At 40.2% G+C, this 16,267-nt stretch overlaps 1 protein-coding gene across 1 annotated transcript; it reads right to left on the reverse strand.

Moving 5' to 3' along the window:
• Positions 1-2,163: 2,163 nt before the first annotated feature.
• On the reverse strand, positions 2,164-3,867 carry LOC306770402 (collectin-12-like; the record flags this gene model as incomplete). The annotated part of the gene is made up of 5 exons (XM_079259262.1): positions 2,164-2,341; positions 2,431-2,555; positions 2,655-2,806; positions 3,427-3,497; positions 3,824-3,867. The coding sequence occupies 5 exons, from the start codon at positions 3,865-3,867 to the stop codon at positions 2,164-2,166; spliced, it is 570 nt and encodes a 189-aa protein (XP_079115388.1).
• Between the last annotated feature and the right edge of the window lie 12,400 nt (positions 3,868-16,267).

A 16,267-nucleotide genomic window follows, 5' to 3' on the forward strand; every position in this document is an offset into this window, starting at 1 on the left:
TTGGGACCGTTGAGGGAAACCTGAAGCACACCTGATCTGCTGTCATGCTGCCGAATCAGTGTCTTATGCCACACCTGTCAGGATCGTCTCAGTAAACTAAAAGTGTGCACTGTTTGAGACGTGTAGATCTTTTGTATGTAGAGGAGTGGACAACACAGGGCTGCAGTCCTGCAGATGTTGGGAGTTTCCCTGCTGCAACACACCTGAATCAAATCAGTGGCTAATTATCAGCCGAGTGCAGCGTTTGATGCACAAGTCTGCTCATTAAGCCTGATGTGTGTCAGGTGTGTTGCAGCAGGGAAACTCATAACATTTACAGGACTGCAGCCCTCCACCCCCATGTAGAAACAGTCTCAGAACTTTTATCACGGACAATGGAAGCAATAAATGTTTTTATTTTTTGTTTGATGTAAATCAGAGTTGGGGGGGTGTAGGACCAAACTGCCACCATCTGAGCTGAACAAGCTCCACAGTAAAGTTGAATGTCTCTTCAGCGACATGGAGCAGACAGAAAACTATTGAATTCATTGCTACGGTGAGGATGGAATGGATTTCTGGTTCCTTCCATGCAGATGATGACCATGCATGAAGGTGAGTCTGCTTTAAACGTTTCACCTGAATTATTTAATGAGGAATCAAAAAGGTTGCATAAATACTCATTTGTTGAAAAGACTTAAAAATGTTCAACAGACTTTCCAAACTGTTGATACAAAGTGCAGGTCTCCATCCATCGTCATGTTTTCAATGCAAGCATCAAGAAATTCAGTTTGTCAGCTTGAATTCTGCACATCTTTGCAATTTTCTCCAATAACAGCTTAATTACAGCTTGAACCAGTTGCAGCCCTCCTCTGCATTATGCATATATATATATATATATATATATATATTACATTACACTATCAGTCAAAAGTTTGGACACAATTTCTCATTGTGGCAAAGTGTGTCCAAACTTTTGACTGATAGTGTATGTACAGTTGTACTAAAATGTCTCCGTCCCTTTTCATTAAAGAAAAGTTTGAATTTACAACAGTCACTTAAATAATTGGAGTCTGAAGAAAGGAACAAAAATTCAAAATGTGCTAAATTATAATTTAATTATTTAAGACACTGTTTTTTTCATTTAATTGAGTTGAAGGGAAAAAACAACAACCGAAAAAGAACTAGTTCTGGACAAATGAGAGACTTTTCTGTTGAACAGTGGGACAAAATACCTGTCAACAGGTGCAGAAGTCTGACTGAGAGGAACAGAAAACACCTGACTGGAGCGGAAACATTAAAGGATTCTTCAACTAAATATTAGTTTATGACTGATGTAACATTATTTTCTTGTTTGCTCTTTTAAAAAATGTCTATTGAACCAGAATAAAAAAATGTGGTCATTTCCATTAATTAGTGAATTTTAGCTTATTTCACAAGTAGCTATTTTTCTTCTTTAATAGGAGGGAATGAATTGATGACAACTGTATCTATACATCATCTTCATTTTTGGAATTTCTAGAACTGATTTACAGTTTTGTTTTTTTAAAACATAATCACAAAACAAAGAATGTGCTGCTTTTTCATGGTTATTTTTTCTGTTCCAATTTCTCCACATTATTTATTGTCAGTCACTTTTTTTCTGCTTTGGTTTGTGTTCATTTTTTTCCATTTGTTTTTTTTTCAGACTACAAAGCATTGAACATATTTACTGAAGTTGAAACAAAACCAGCACCAGAAAATGAGTCTGACATCAGTGAAAACCTTTTTCCTGATATTCATAGGCATTTATAATGCAGAGAACGCATCTCAAATTTTATGGTTTAATATATTTAACAGCTGTTTTGTTGCAGCAAATGGTGAACATGGATATAAATCTATCCTATTAAATTTCTCAAAGTGCCTGTAAAATAGGTTTAAAAAGAAATTGTTTATAGTCAAGAAGAGTTTAATATATTTGCCAGGAGAAGATCAATAAGAAACGGAAAAAAAAAAAATAGAAACATGAAACAAATCAGAGGATTTTATGTTTTTTTCGACACATCAGGAAGGAAACTTTAAATGTTGTACAAAAATAGCATCGCTGCAGCTTCTGGATGCTGAACTGAACTTTGACCTCTTCCGCAGTCAGCTGTGTTTTAGCAAAGAGAAATGGAAATCTGCTGGATTGCAGCCCTGTCTTACAGACTAACAATAGTGGCCACTTTCTTGCTCACAAATACTTTTGTGAGGGATGTTGCAGGATTTATAAGACCAACACTTCAGATCAGCAGCTCCTCCTCTCTCCCCCATCCTCACACAGTCCTCTCCTGCAGGATTTCCTCCTGACCAGTTGTCTGGGTCGCCTTTGCTCCAAAAAGTCAAACTAAGAGATGAAGAACAGAAAGAACAGGTTCAGTAAAAGTGATGACTTTGATTCTGCAAATGGACCAAAATGTTTTATTAAAAACAAACCCTGTGTCCAGAGGTGATCCGTCCACCCACACCCATCTTCCTTCTTCCTCGGAGTCTGTCAGTCCGATCCAGAACTTGTCCTCAGCTTCCTCCATTTTACCTCTCAGTCTTCTCTCCAGGAATATCTGAAGAGAAAAGTGGATGAAAATGATTCTGAGATTATTCAGAAACAGGAGGATGAGATGAAATAAGTGAGAAGATGAAGCTGCAGCAGTGTTTCATACCTGCTCCTCCCTGCTGTCTATCTTCACCAGGTCTCCTCCTTTATCTTTACATCCAGCTCTGCTGACGTTCCAGGATGATTTAGTGGTGGTGAAGTAATAACACTTTTCTCCATGAACCTCCCAGTCTCCAAAACATCCTAGACAGCTCCTTCCTAACAGAAAACAGCAAAGACTTGAGTGATTGAGGTGGAAGAAATCTCTGTTGATGTTTGTGTGATTTGGAGGCAGCAGGAGGCGTCTTCTGTCCTGCAGTTACAATCTAACTTCCTGAATCTGTCAGTCCATCAATGTTTCTTTAATCATCATCACAGGAAACAAACACAAGAAAATCTAAATCTAGAACTTACTGAACCAGTAATTGTCTTCAGAAGGCGGACGACACGCAGAAGGAAGTGGACATGTTTGAGATGTTTCTACAATTACAACAACAAAACTTTAATTTCAACAACTTGGTATCAGAATTTGATCAGAAACATGAAGAAAATGAACTGAATTAAACTAAAGGAGGTTGGAAATAATCTAGATTTAATCCAGAAAGATTAAAACGCGTAAGAGACAGAAAAGCTGCTTGGAGGAAAATAAAGAAGTAATTATGAGGAAGGTCATCTATATATCCGATGGAAAAGGTGTGAAACTGGCAGTTCGAGAGCTGTCCGCTGTGGGTTTCACACTTTACATCAATAAGTTTATAAATGTTTAAAGTGACAGTAACACACCAGTGACGTGATACTGAATGAGACTTCCAGACTGAACCTTGTGAAGAGTTTCTCACCTGGGAAATGTTTCCTCAGAGCTTCATTCTCTTCTTTCAGGCTTCGGAGAGTTTGATCGGTTTTAGACTTACTGAAGGGGGAAAAGACTGTTTACAGTTAGGATCAGAGCAGTAAGGGTCCAATACAAATGAACAGAAGGAAGCAGTAGCAGCTCACACAGAAAGCAAATAACGGAGAGAGCAGCTGCCAGCAGCGAAGCCTGAACCACCAGGACCAGCTTGGATCTTCTGTTCGATCTTCTGGGAGCAGCTTCATCTGAGGAGCATTTAGAGCAGAATCACATCAACACGACTAGAAACGCAGCAACAACCAGCTCTGATGTCACTGAACTCATCAGTTAACATGCATTTAAGTTTTCCTGCACCTGGAGTTAACTTGGTTCATGCATTCATTCACCTGGTGAAGGCACCTTTGATGCAGCTGTTGTCTTTATTCGTCATCTTCAGTGACCTAAAAGGTGCTTTTTACATCAAATTTATCGTTCCTGCACACGTGTTCAGTTATAATAAATAGGTTGTGCATGCATATCCATTATGCATGCATGAATGATTTATGAATTATTTATAAATGTAGTGTTGATTTATTTCCATTCTGTTATAAACACCAGAAAATGTTACCTTGGGGGGGTTTATGATTTTAAAAAAACAAAAAAACCCAAAACAAAACCTGTTTGGTACTATTGTTGAAGCAAAACTTGAAGACAGAATTGTTTCATTCTCAGAACCTTCGTAACATAATGCAGAAATATTTCAGACTTTGTTCTATTTGTGTGCAGATTAAATAAAATTTTAGTGTTGCTGTCAGTTTAAACATTGATGAACTTTTTTCTTTAAAGTGTGAAACCCACAGCGGACAGCGCTGCCAGTTTCACACCTCCTTCATCAGATAACAAATAGACGACCTTCCTCATAATAACTTCTTTATTTTCCTCCCCGGAAGCTTTTCTGAGTCTTGTAACCTTTTTATTTTTATTTTTTATCTCTTTGCAAAAAAATCTGATGTAATCTTAGTATAAAATGATTTGTTTCATTAATGATTGAAATTATCAGAATGAAATCTTTACTCAGTTAAAACATTTTCTCACGATACAAACTGTGAAAACCAAAGCAGACGCCTCGTTTACATCTTCCGTAGGAGAGAAGACAAACTTCCCCGTCATTATTTCCTCTTTTCTCCTCTTTATCTTTTTACTGTTTAAACTGAAAGTTTTTCATTTCTTTTATTAATACTTTGTATAAAATGTTAAATCAACATTTAATGTTGGTTTTAATCCTGCAAAGCATCACATGTGATGACATGTTGCAGTGATGGAACAGTAAATGTGGCCTGAAGTGAGAGAAAATGTTTTATTCCACTTTCTGTGTGTTATGTTGAGTCTGCTTGTTGTTTGTGTGATGATGAGCTCTCAGATGTGACTGCAGCTTCTTCTTCACCTTCCTGCTGATTCAGCAGCACATTAACGTTCTTACCTTCTGTGTAGCTCTGTGGACGCCTCATCATGCAGACACTTCAGAGTCAGTCCAACGTCTGCAACACAAACACATTTAACCTGATCTGGATCAGATCAAAACGCTTTTAAAGCTTCATGTTTTCATTTCATTCCCATATTTCTGCTGCTGGAAGGTAAACACATGAAATCCAAACTATTCCACTGACAGGAAGACGACTGGTGGAGAAGCTGAGTCTGGTTTAAATGTCTGACATGAATTTTTTAGCTAGTTTCGGGTCAGAAAATGAACTTGGACGTCATGTTGATGCCTCAGATTTTCTTAGTTTGTTGTACAGAAAGGCATCAGGACTCACCATAAACGTGTCCTCGCTCCTCTTCAGTCTTTTCAGGAAGAAATTCTGTGTGACGCCTTCATGTCTCACAGCTTTGTGTTGAATAAACTTCCTGTTGTTTAGAGGATGAGGAGGAGCCTTCATCATCAGCAGTCTAGTTCCTCATGTTGATTCAGATAAAACTGATTTTCTTCTTTAATACTGATATTGATGATTAGTTGGTTTGTTTTGATTGAGTTTATTTAAAATCTGATTTAAAGAGACCAGTTTGACCCTACTGTATTTATAGTAATTTATTCTGAATTACAGAAACTGTTTCTGGGGTAAAAATACATTACACTCAACAAAACACAACTTATTTCCAACTCGAACCACAGAATAACTAAAAAACTAAGTTGTAAAATGATCTGGATCTTTTCCCTGATTTCTGTAAAACAACCATCGTCATGACAACAAACACAAACTTCCAGTCTGTAAAGTACAAAGTTATTCACTAAACTTGCATCACATGAAGCAGATGTTAAAAATAGGACTGAAAAACACAAACGGACACACAACAGCACACACACATTCATGTGGTGAGATTAGCCACAGAAAAAGGCTCTTCTGGTTAATTTTGTCTTATTTTTCAGGTTTCAATTATTTTTTTTTTTTTGTTTGTTTTTTTTAACTGTGTAAAAACACTAAAACTTGGAACACGTTTGTTGAATTTAGTTGCAACAAATGATGCAGCAGGAAATAAATCTCCTCTGAAACGTCACACCGATGCCTCATTTTCCTGAATGCGCATGAATATTTAACTACAGGAAGAAATGAGAAGAAACAGAGTTTATGGATGAAAATTGTTTCATATATTTTCCAGGTGAAGCTGCAGATCATGACAATAAATAAAGAAATGAAACACAAAACATGAATCAAATTAGAAGATTTTGTTTCTTTCAACACGTCTAGAAGGAAACTTTAAATGTATAAAAAGAAGCATCGCTGAACTTTTTCCTTGAGGAGGAGGGGCTGGTTTGTTCTGGGACCTGGGTGACCGATGCCCAGTGGGCTCGGTGGCTGCTGTCCTCGGCCTCTTGGCGTCTGGGCTCCATGGCTGTGGGGGACTCTGGGTCGGTCGTCTGCAGTCTGGGCGGATGTGTGGTCGTCTCTGCGGTGGGCTGGCTGAGTTTCAGGTTTTTGGAGGCTGGTGTCCTGGATCTTGCCCCCCCCTGCTGGTCTGCCTCTGATCTTGCAGGGACCTGGTTGCATTTGCACAATCACACTCCTCACTGATCACTATTCATTCGGCAACATGCATGCTGACACCTGCAGGCTTAAAGCAGCCTAGGAGATGTTTTCCTGAAGCATTTTACTTAAAATCCCCTTCACACCAAAACAGAGAGTTAATCAAATGTTGTCAAAGAAAAATGGGGGAAAAAAGTCATCTGTGGAACCGACAGGACTGGGAAAAAAGAAACAACAACCAATCATTTTATCAAACCCGTCTGCCATTTGTCCCTCTGCTCCAGCCTCAACCCTTCTGCACATGCTCCTCTTCATGCACGCGCTCTCAGCAGCTTGGAGCTCTTGTGAAGAGCTTGGCTAGCTACATCAGCTAGCTGCAGCGGTTACCAAACATGAGTCCATGTTCAGATCGGAGCAAGTGGAGGAAAAGCTGACAGTTTCTGATGGAGTCAATAAGTTCCAGTAATTCCAGACATGAACTTGACTGGACTCGGTGGCAGTTTGGTTTACCAGGAAATAAACTGTACAGGTTGCAGTTTGGCTTCCTCCTGGAAGCTGTTGTGGAATTTATCTGATTAGGAATACATCTAGAAATCCACTGTTCTGTCCAGTTTATTACTCGAGAGCTCTGCCAGCCGCTCAGGGTGTTCAGCGAGCTTTAGGCAGACACAGACAGCCTTCGCCTGGCAGCACTCGTCAAAACAACTGCTAGCAGAAGATGATCGGAGTCAAAGCTGAAACAGAACATTGCATTTACTTACTAAAGCAGCTTTCTGGACTACTTTAAACTATGCAGAATATATTTTCTACGACATAAAATAACTTTAATAAAGGAGGAACACATTAAAAATATGCTGTCTAATTTCCACTACAAAGCTCCGGGGAAGTCAGAAACCATGCGTGTTGGCAGAAATGAATGATATTCATGGTGCGGCAGATTAACTTCACATTCAAATCCAGATCAGAACAGCCGACTGACCCACGTAAAGTCTCCTGCGACACACGTAGGGATGGAGAGCCGTCTTTGGGAATGAACGGGATATAACATGGACATGTTTCAGGGGGATCGAAGAAAGGGGTTCGGACTTTTAAATCGTGTCATTTAAAACTGCGAAGTGTTTTTCCAGGATCTTTTTCCAACTCCGGTTATGTTTGGGTTTGTTTGTGCTGATGATGTTGCTGCAATGTCCAGGTGGTTTTCTGTTTCTTTGCAGGTGTAGCAGCTGGTTCAGCTGATGTTTCCTAACTTTGTCCTTTTTTTCTGCTCTTCAGTCATTTTCTCTTCTGTTGAAAATCTCGTTTCTTTTAAATCTTTAAATCATCTAGTTTCTGCTGATTTCTCACAAATACTTTTGTGAGGGACGTTGCAGGATTTATCAAACCAACACTTCAGATCAGCAGCTCCTGTTTTCTCCCCCATCCTCCCACAGTCCTCTCCTGCAGGATTTTCTCCTTTCCAGTCATCCGGCTCCTTCTTCCTCCAAAAAGTCAAACTAAGAGATGAAGAACAGAAAGAACAGGTTCAGTAAAAGTGATGACTTTGATTCTGCAAATGGACCAAAATGTTTCAGAACAAACAAACCATGTGTCCAGAGGTGATCCGTCCACCCACACCCATCTTCCTTCTTCCTCGGAGTCTGTCAGTCCGATCCAGAACTTGTCCTCGTTTCCATCTGGCATTTTATCTCTCAGTCTTCTCTCCAGGAATTTCTGAAGAGAAAAGTGGATGAAAATGATTCTGAGATTATTCAGAAACAGGAGGATGAGATGAAATAAGTGAGAAGATGAAGCTGCAGCAGTGTTTCATACCTGCGCCTCCCTGCTGTCTATCTTCACCAGGTCTCCTCCTTTATCTTTACATCCAGCTCTGCCGACGTTCCAGGATGATTTAGTGGTGGTGAAGTAATAACACTTTTCTCCATGAATCTCCCAACCTGCTGCACACTTCAGACATCTCTCATCTTTGAACAGAAAACAGCAAAGACTTGAGTGATTGAGGTGGAAGAAATCTCTGTTGATGTTTGTGTGATTTGGAGGCAGCAGGAGGCGTCTTCTGTCCTGCAGTTACAATCTAACTTCCTGAATCTGTCAGTCCATCAATGTTTCTTTAATCATCATCACAGGAAACAAACGCTGGAAAAATAAACCCAGAACTCACTCAGCTTTGGTCCAGGTGGTGCAGATGTAGCAGGCAGAGGAGATGTTGGAGATGGTGTAGATGATTGAGGCGGTGTAGATGTCATAGCTGTAAAAATTATGATAGAAAGTCTGATTATTCGGAGTAAAGGAGGCCTGTATTTATCTTTCCTGATCAACCTGGACTAGTTTCATGCACGTGGTCTGTCTGTAGTGAGAAGCTGTGATGACCTGAAACCTCAAACGCATCATTTCATGCACCTCCCCATTTAATTAAACCAGTTTCAGCTGCTGGTGTTTGCTCCCAGGTCTGGAGAGATGCCTGAAGGAAAACCAGCAGACTACTAGATGACTGCAGTGAACTCTGACAAACCAGTTGAACCACTAAAAGACTGGACTGGACAGAGGATGAAGCTGCTGATCTGGATGCAGCTGCTGGAGAAACGGATGTGCAGGTTTGATCATAATAATTCTTTTATAAAAGCAGCTCTTCGGTTTGTCATGTTGCCTCCTTTCAGCAGACTGTGGGCGGGGGGGTATGGTCTGGGGTTTGCTGCAGCTGGTCCGGTCTCGGTTGTGGTCTAGGTTCAGGGTCTGAAGACTAGCTGAATATCCTGAATGAGCAGGTTGTTCCATCTTCCCTGACGGAAAGGTGATATTCCAGGACGACAACAGAAGGATTCATGAGGCTCAGATTGTGAAAGATCGGTTCTGGAAACAACATTTTCACACCTGCAGAGTCCAGACCTGAACCTCACTGAGGACAAGGCCGGATTGTCCAATGGGGATTATGTGCACAGGCCCAGGAGTCCACGCCCATCTGGGGCCCACGTAGGGCAAACGCCAGCAGTTTGGACATGAAATAAACTGTACATAAAAGCCAGGAAGTTACATCACAGTGTCTCGTGTATTGCTACTGGAACCACTGGCTGAGAGATGTTAGAAATGTAGTTTCACAAATTTGACAATGTTGCGGTGGGTAAGGGGCCCCCGGAACACTCCGGGCCCTGGAGCTTCTGCACTTTTAATCCGGCCCTGACTGAGGATCTTTGTGATGTGAGGAATCAGGCTTTGCACAGAAGTCAGACTCTCCAATCATCAACAGTGGACAAAAAATGTAACTATTTTTTCCGGTGTTTGTGCAGCTGGAACGCTGACTGTCATGACGTCCCTGATGTCACACGCTCGGAGTTACGAGACAACAGGAACGTATTTATCTAAGCTGAAGCATCATAGTCACAGTCATGGACTCTGTCGCCAGGATACGGATCAAATGGCTGCTAAGTTTCCTGAGTGTAAAAATGATGGACAGGAACATAAACTTTACCTGTCTGCTTAAACAATCAATGAAACAACATGCTTACCTTGTTTAGCAGACCTCACAGAGCTGAATACTGAGTGACAGGATGAAACAGCATAAAAAAACAAGAAAAAAGCAGAATTTTTAACAAAGATTTTCTGAATTAAATTTAATTTTTCAACAATCTGAGCCAATAAAACAGATTTCTACCAAAAACTGTTAAAGGGATTCTTCATCGATCCTTCATGTTGTTGTACATGAATAGAAACTCACTGGTGACTCCGAGCGCGATGACGGCAGCGACCAGAAGAAGGCTGACGACCAGCAGCGCCGCTCGCTCTGAGGTCACATGACTCTTCCTGTTCGACCTGGCCAGTTCCTGGCTGCAGTTGCTGCAGACTGACATGTAAAAAACACATCAGCACTTAGAAACACGTCCAGCTTGTTGAAACAGGATATTGTGCCGCAGATTTTTTTCATGAGATCATTCAGGTTATTGCTTCATAATACTTCATATATTCTGTTTACACTGCAGATCTGCTAAATGTTCAGCTGCACAATCAGCAGTGAATCTAGATTTTAGATGTAGTTATAAACTTGTTTTCCAAGCTGCACCTGAACTTCTGCAACGACTGGAACAAAGAGAAGAAAGTGGAGATATTTGGTCATGATGTCCACAACCAGTTAACTTGCTTTGTTTTGACTCAACATGACGGCAGCAGTCAGAAACTGAAGCAACTGATGATTAAATGAAGATAAGATGAAGAAATGAGACGATGCAGCTCAGGTTTTAGGTAAAGCTAAAAGTGTTTTGAAATTGAGGGCAATCGATGAAAAAGGGATTTACTGTCAATTAAACTAGAAACGGTCTGTAAATATCTTAGATATTTCCTGCGCTGCGTTTCCGTCTGCACTATAATAACAATAAAGAGCAAACCAGTAAACTGGACGAAATAATCACACATTTACAGGAAAGAGTGGCTTAGACTTTGTGGCTTATTGTTTCCACACAACCTCCTGAAGAAGACTTCCTAATTCTCAGTGACTGGACAGTTTTTTTTCCTGCATTTTTAAGAGAAAATCCTTCAGCAGAAGACAATACACACTTTTTAACTCAGTTATATTTTATTAGAACTTTATTTTTGTCAGCTAACTGTTAGAAAAGCAGGAGACATGATGAATAAAAGCAGTGCTTCTTCAAACTTCTTATCCATCGCCCTAAAGATAACATATGTTGGTGTTTGTGACCCCCACACGACAAACGAGTAAATATTGTTTGTATCAGATATTTCATCATGTAAATGTGAAGCTGTGAAACTGTCAGAATCTCAACCCAAAAAGTCATAATTCACATTTTTTCATGAGTAATAACTTTGTTGTTTATGCGTTACGGTGAACATTTAGGTGCTAATTTCACAAATGAGCTCTGAATTAATAGCTTATTTTAGACAGACCTGAAAAAGCCACAATACAATGAAACATTTATCTGAAGTGGTCTTGTGACCCTAATGAGGGTCCAAACCCCCACTTTGAGGACTGACTTCAAGTACTCCCCCGACTTTCTGCATAACTCCACCCACTGCCAAATGTAGAAAAGTGCCAGAAACCGCTGGTCTGAGGGGTGGAGTGGGCGGGCAGGAATACACAAGCAGATATTTGGGCTACATTGGTCTGCGGTGTAAATGTAGCCAAGGAGCAGCACCATGTTTATCTAAACGTTATGACAAACAAAACCTGGTTTTATCCTGTATGGACGTTCATTTTTTTACAGACAACTCCACATTTTTAAAGAAAAAAAAAGACCAGTATAGGTGGTTTTCATCACATTTAAGTAAAACAATGTTGTTGACATCTCAATACATAGACTGTATAAAAGATGGGCGGAGCCTTTGTGACGTCTCCCATAGTTTTCTGATAAGTAAATGTAGTTCATTTTCTGAACCCCTTTGTCCGATTAAGGGTCGAGGAAGGCTAGGCTGTGAGCATCATGGTGGATGATTGACATCTAGCGAACTCTGACCTGCCTGTAGCCAAGAGCTAACAGGAGTTAACCAGCTAACGGAGGTAAGCGGGCTAAAGCTAAGTAATGTTAACCGGCTAAAAACCGCGGTTGTTCCACATTCCTTCCTCTTGAAGCGGGACATTGGGTACCTGTCAATCAAAAGAACATGACCCTAAATATGCCAAATTTTGACATGAAATACTTTTAAAATGGGGGGTTAGAAAAAAATTCACTCCTCCCACAGTTGTCATGAAAGTAAACCTGACCTATTAAACCTAGAATGGATTTTTGTACCAGGCTGTAAACATGTTTATTCCTGCTGTAAACATGTTTATTCCTGCTGTGAAGTTGGTCTTTTTAACATGGGAGTCTATGGGGATTTGCTCTGTTTTGCAGCCCCTAGTGGGTGAAGGGGGAACTGCAGTTTTTGTCACTTCCATAAAGGCTTCTGTCCAGAAGTTGCAACTAATTTTGACTAATTTTGCTGCATGTAATATACAAGTTGAGTTTTTTCCCCTTTCAGGTGGATTTTTAAAATGGAATATTCTTGGATAATTGACTCTTTTTTGCTTTTAAGCATAAAAAACACGAATGGCTGAAAAATAACTACTGTTACTCCGGATTACAAGTAAAAACAGCTTCTCTCTGCTGTTCATAGAGAGATTCTGTTTGCTTGTTTTTACCAACCTGGCAGCACTGATGACAGAGTCTTGACTCCTGAGTAAGTGATACCATCTGATGATGTATCTGCAGCATAAAACATGGACATGCAATAACCTCAGGTTGTATCACAAATAGAGTATACATCACTGCAGATGAATGGTTTAGCTTACCGTTGTTTGGTCTTCTGAACTTCACATCAGTGTATATTACTTCAGCTTCAGCCATGTTGCAGCTGTGTGATCAGCAGCGAGTCTGAAACTCTGAAGCATATTGCAATGACTTGGCAGTTGCCTCCTTCAGTCTAAGCCTCGCCCCCATGGCGAACACAATGTTTTTTGTGAAAAAAAAAAAGAGAACCCAAATTGACACACACACACACACACACACACATGCGCACACATAACCAGGGCCAGATTAAAAGTACACAGGCCCCAGGGCCCAGAATGTTCCAGGGGCCCCCTTCCCCACTGCAAAATTGTGAAAAGTGGAAATGATACACTGTGAAACTACATTTCTAACATCTCAGTCAATGGTAGCAGTATTTTGTTTATTTGTTTATTTGAGTTTGCACTTTAAAAGTAACAGTAGAACATTCATAGAGGACAAAAAGGATGAGGAAAGATTCAAATGATAGACAATACGCGTAAATATAATAATATCAGTTACAGTGCTGGGGAGGCTTATCGAGAACCTCACCATTATCTAAATACAAGAATAGATTAAGTAAATAATTAAACCAGATAAAGGAAATACATACAACTGTCACTTAGCAATACACTAGACACTGTGGTGTAACTGTCTGGCTTTTATGTACATTTTGTTTCATGTCCAAAATGCTGGTGTTTGCCCTACATGGGCCCTGAGTGAGCGTGGGCCCCTGGGCCTGTGCTCATAATGCCCACTGGATAATCCGGCCTTCCATATAACAATATTCTCTGCAAGCACTGTCCGGACCTTCACTGACATGATTTTCCATGTAGTCTTGCTACTTGTAGGACCACAAACACCCACACACCCATATAGATGAGTGGATTTATCAATAATCACTAACAAAGAAGACACAGTTGTAATCAATGAATTATGTCCTGGCAGACTTTTTAAAAACCTTTATTTAATGTGATGAAGCTGTGCGACAGATGAGTTTCTGTTTCGGAACAAAGCCTGTCTGGTCAGTCGAACCATCTACGATCTCAGACTGGTTTGTGGAGTTACTGTAAAACATAACCCGTAACTTTCCTCAGAAATAACTACTCTTATATGTTCACAGTGACTCATTTAAAACTTTAATATCTGACCTAAAAATAATGGACTAAAATCTGAAGTCATTATTGATCCCTTTTGACAAAATGTGAAGTGATGCAGATCCCAGCAGCTGTATGTAGCTGTACAATACGTACACCGTTAAAGGCTGCAGGACTTTTTACAGAATGCTGCTTAAAGTTATGAGTCTAATTATATAAAATTACCATTGAACCAGTTTAATCTTTCATAACTAGTACGAACAGAACAGGTATGACTGTAAAATGGGCGAAACTCATCACTGTCTGCAAACCTTCAGTCCGCATCACTTCAGACTAAAATAACAGGTCTAATAAACATTTAAACTGCAAATAAACATTAAAATGTTCATCAGTGAAAAGAGTTTAGTGTTAGTTTGACAAGCCGGAAAGCTTTTCTCCAAGCTGCAGCTTGACCTCCGCTGAGCACATTTTCTATCAGATGACCACAAAGGCATAAAGTTCACGTCTGCCTGGAAACTCTTCTGTCGTGTTTTCTGTCCTTTTTCTTTTTTTCTGAAATAAAATCATGAAGGTAATCTTAGTTCTGGTCTCATCCCAGCAGTAGACTCATCAACCACTGTTATTTATTCAGTTTTATTATTGTTTTATTTATTATTTCTCTTTAATTCCTCCCACTCCCCTTCACCTTCTCTTCAGGATTAATTTGAATAGTTTTAATAAAATATTAAACTGCAGTGTATAAATCCATCCATCCATCCATCCATCCATCCCTCTTCTGCCGCTTATCCGGGGTCGGGTCACGGGGGCAGCAGCCTAAGCAGGGAAGCCCAGACTTCCCTCTCCCCAGCCACATTTGCCAACTCTGCGGGGGGGATCCTGAGGCGTTCCCAGGCCAGCCGAGATATAATCCCTCCAGCGTGTCCTGGGTCTTCCCCGGGGTCTCCTCCCCGAGGGACGTGCCTGGAACACCTCACCAGGGAGGCGTCCAGGAGGCATCCTGACCAGATGCCCGAGCCACCTCAACTGGTTCCTCTCGATGTGGAGGAGCAGCGGCTCTACTCTGATCTCCTCCCGGATGACCGAGCTCCTCACCCTATCTCTAAGGGAGAGCCCGGCCACCCTGCGGAGGAAACTCATTTCAGCCGCCTGGATACGAGGCAGTGTATAAATATCAGATAAAAACCCCCGTGACTTTGTTTCAGTTTAAAGCATGTGTTTAAATGTTTTCTCATTTTGCAAACTGTGAAAACCACAGCAGCGTAACAGGAAACTTGACAATTAGCTGATACCTTTTTTTTTTATCACATTGTGTAGATTTTAGTCAAAGAATAATTTTTTTCTTCCTCAGTTGTTTCTCTTTTCTTACCTGCATCTCTTTAAAGTATGAAAATGAGATGTAACTTTGGTCCTTTATCTACTGTTTCATAACATCATACAGAGTATTGTCACGTCTAAAAAAAAATCCCTTTTTAATGTATAAAAGTTTGAATTTCTGGAACAGACATTAACACTGAGACGCTGCAGGTGAAGGATGTGAAAAGATAAAATGCAAAGTTTAGTCTGTGGTGTCTGACTGTAGAGACGAACCTCCATCCTCATGTTGATGCCTCAGATTTTCTTAGTTTGTTGTACAGAAAAGCATCAGGACTCACCATAAACGTGTCCTCGCTCCTCTTCAGTCTTTTCAGGAAGAAATTCTGTGTGACGCCTTCATGTCTCACAGCTTTGTGTTGAATAAACTTCCTGTTGTTTAGAGGATGAGGAGGAGCCTTCATCATCAGCAGTCTAGTTCCTCATGTTGATTCAGATAAAACTGCTGATTTATCTTCTTTAATACTTTTGTTTTTGATGATCATTGGCTTTGTTCTGATTATTTGTAGTAGGACTTGTAGAAACCAGTGCAACCCTCATGTAAAACATTCATAACTCTGATGCTGCTAATTCCACTGGGAACCGCCCAGTGAGCTTAAACTAAACTTTTCAGAACCCTACGGAGGACGTCACTTAGGCTCCGCCCATATTTCATATACAGTCTATGGTATTGCCACCGGTGCGCCCCCTACTGGAGGGTTGGTCTATGAATAAAACATGAGATCATCATGGTTTGGTACGATGGATCCTTCAGAATAGTTTGGATATTTTTATCTCTGAACCTTTTTTTTTTCATGTTTTTCTTTTTATTATCCATTAAATATGTATATCTATAACTTCAGGGGAAAAAACCAACATGAGAGTTGATGGATTTAAATAGTTTAATATATCTGCCAGGTGAAGCTGCTGCTGCAGATCATTATGAGATCAATAAGAAAAGACATTAAACACAAAACCTGAATCAAATCAGAGGATTTTATGTTTCTTGAAGCATGTCTGGAGTTAAACTTTAAATGTTGATTTAAAATAAAACAAAAAAATAGCAACGCTGCAGCTTCTGGATCCTGAACTGGGATTGTTTTAAAAGCTGAACTGAACTTTAACCTCTTACAAATAAA

The sequence above is a fragment of the Telmatherina bonti genome, assembly GCF_933228915.1.
Source record: "Telmatherina bonti genome assembly, chromosome: 19".
In the NCBI taxonomy this organism is placed as follows: domain Eukaryota; kingdom Metazoa; phylum Chordata; class Actinopteri; order Atheriniformes; family Telmatherinidae; genus Telmatherina; species Telmatherina bonti.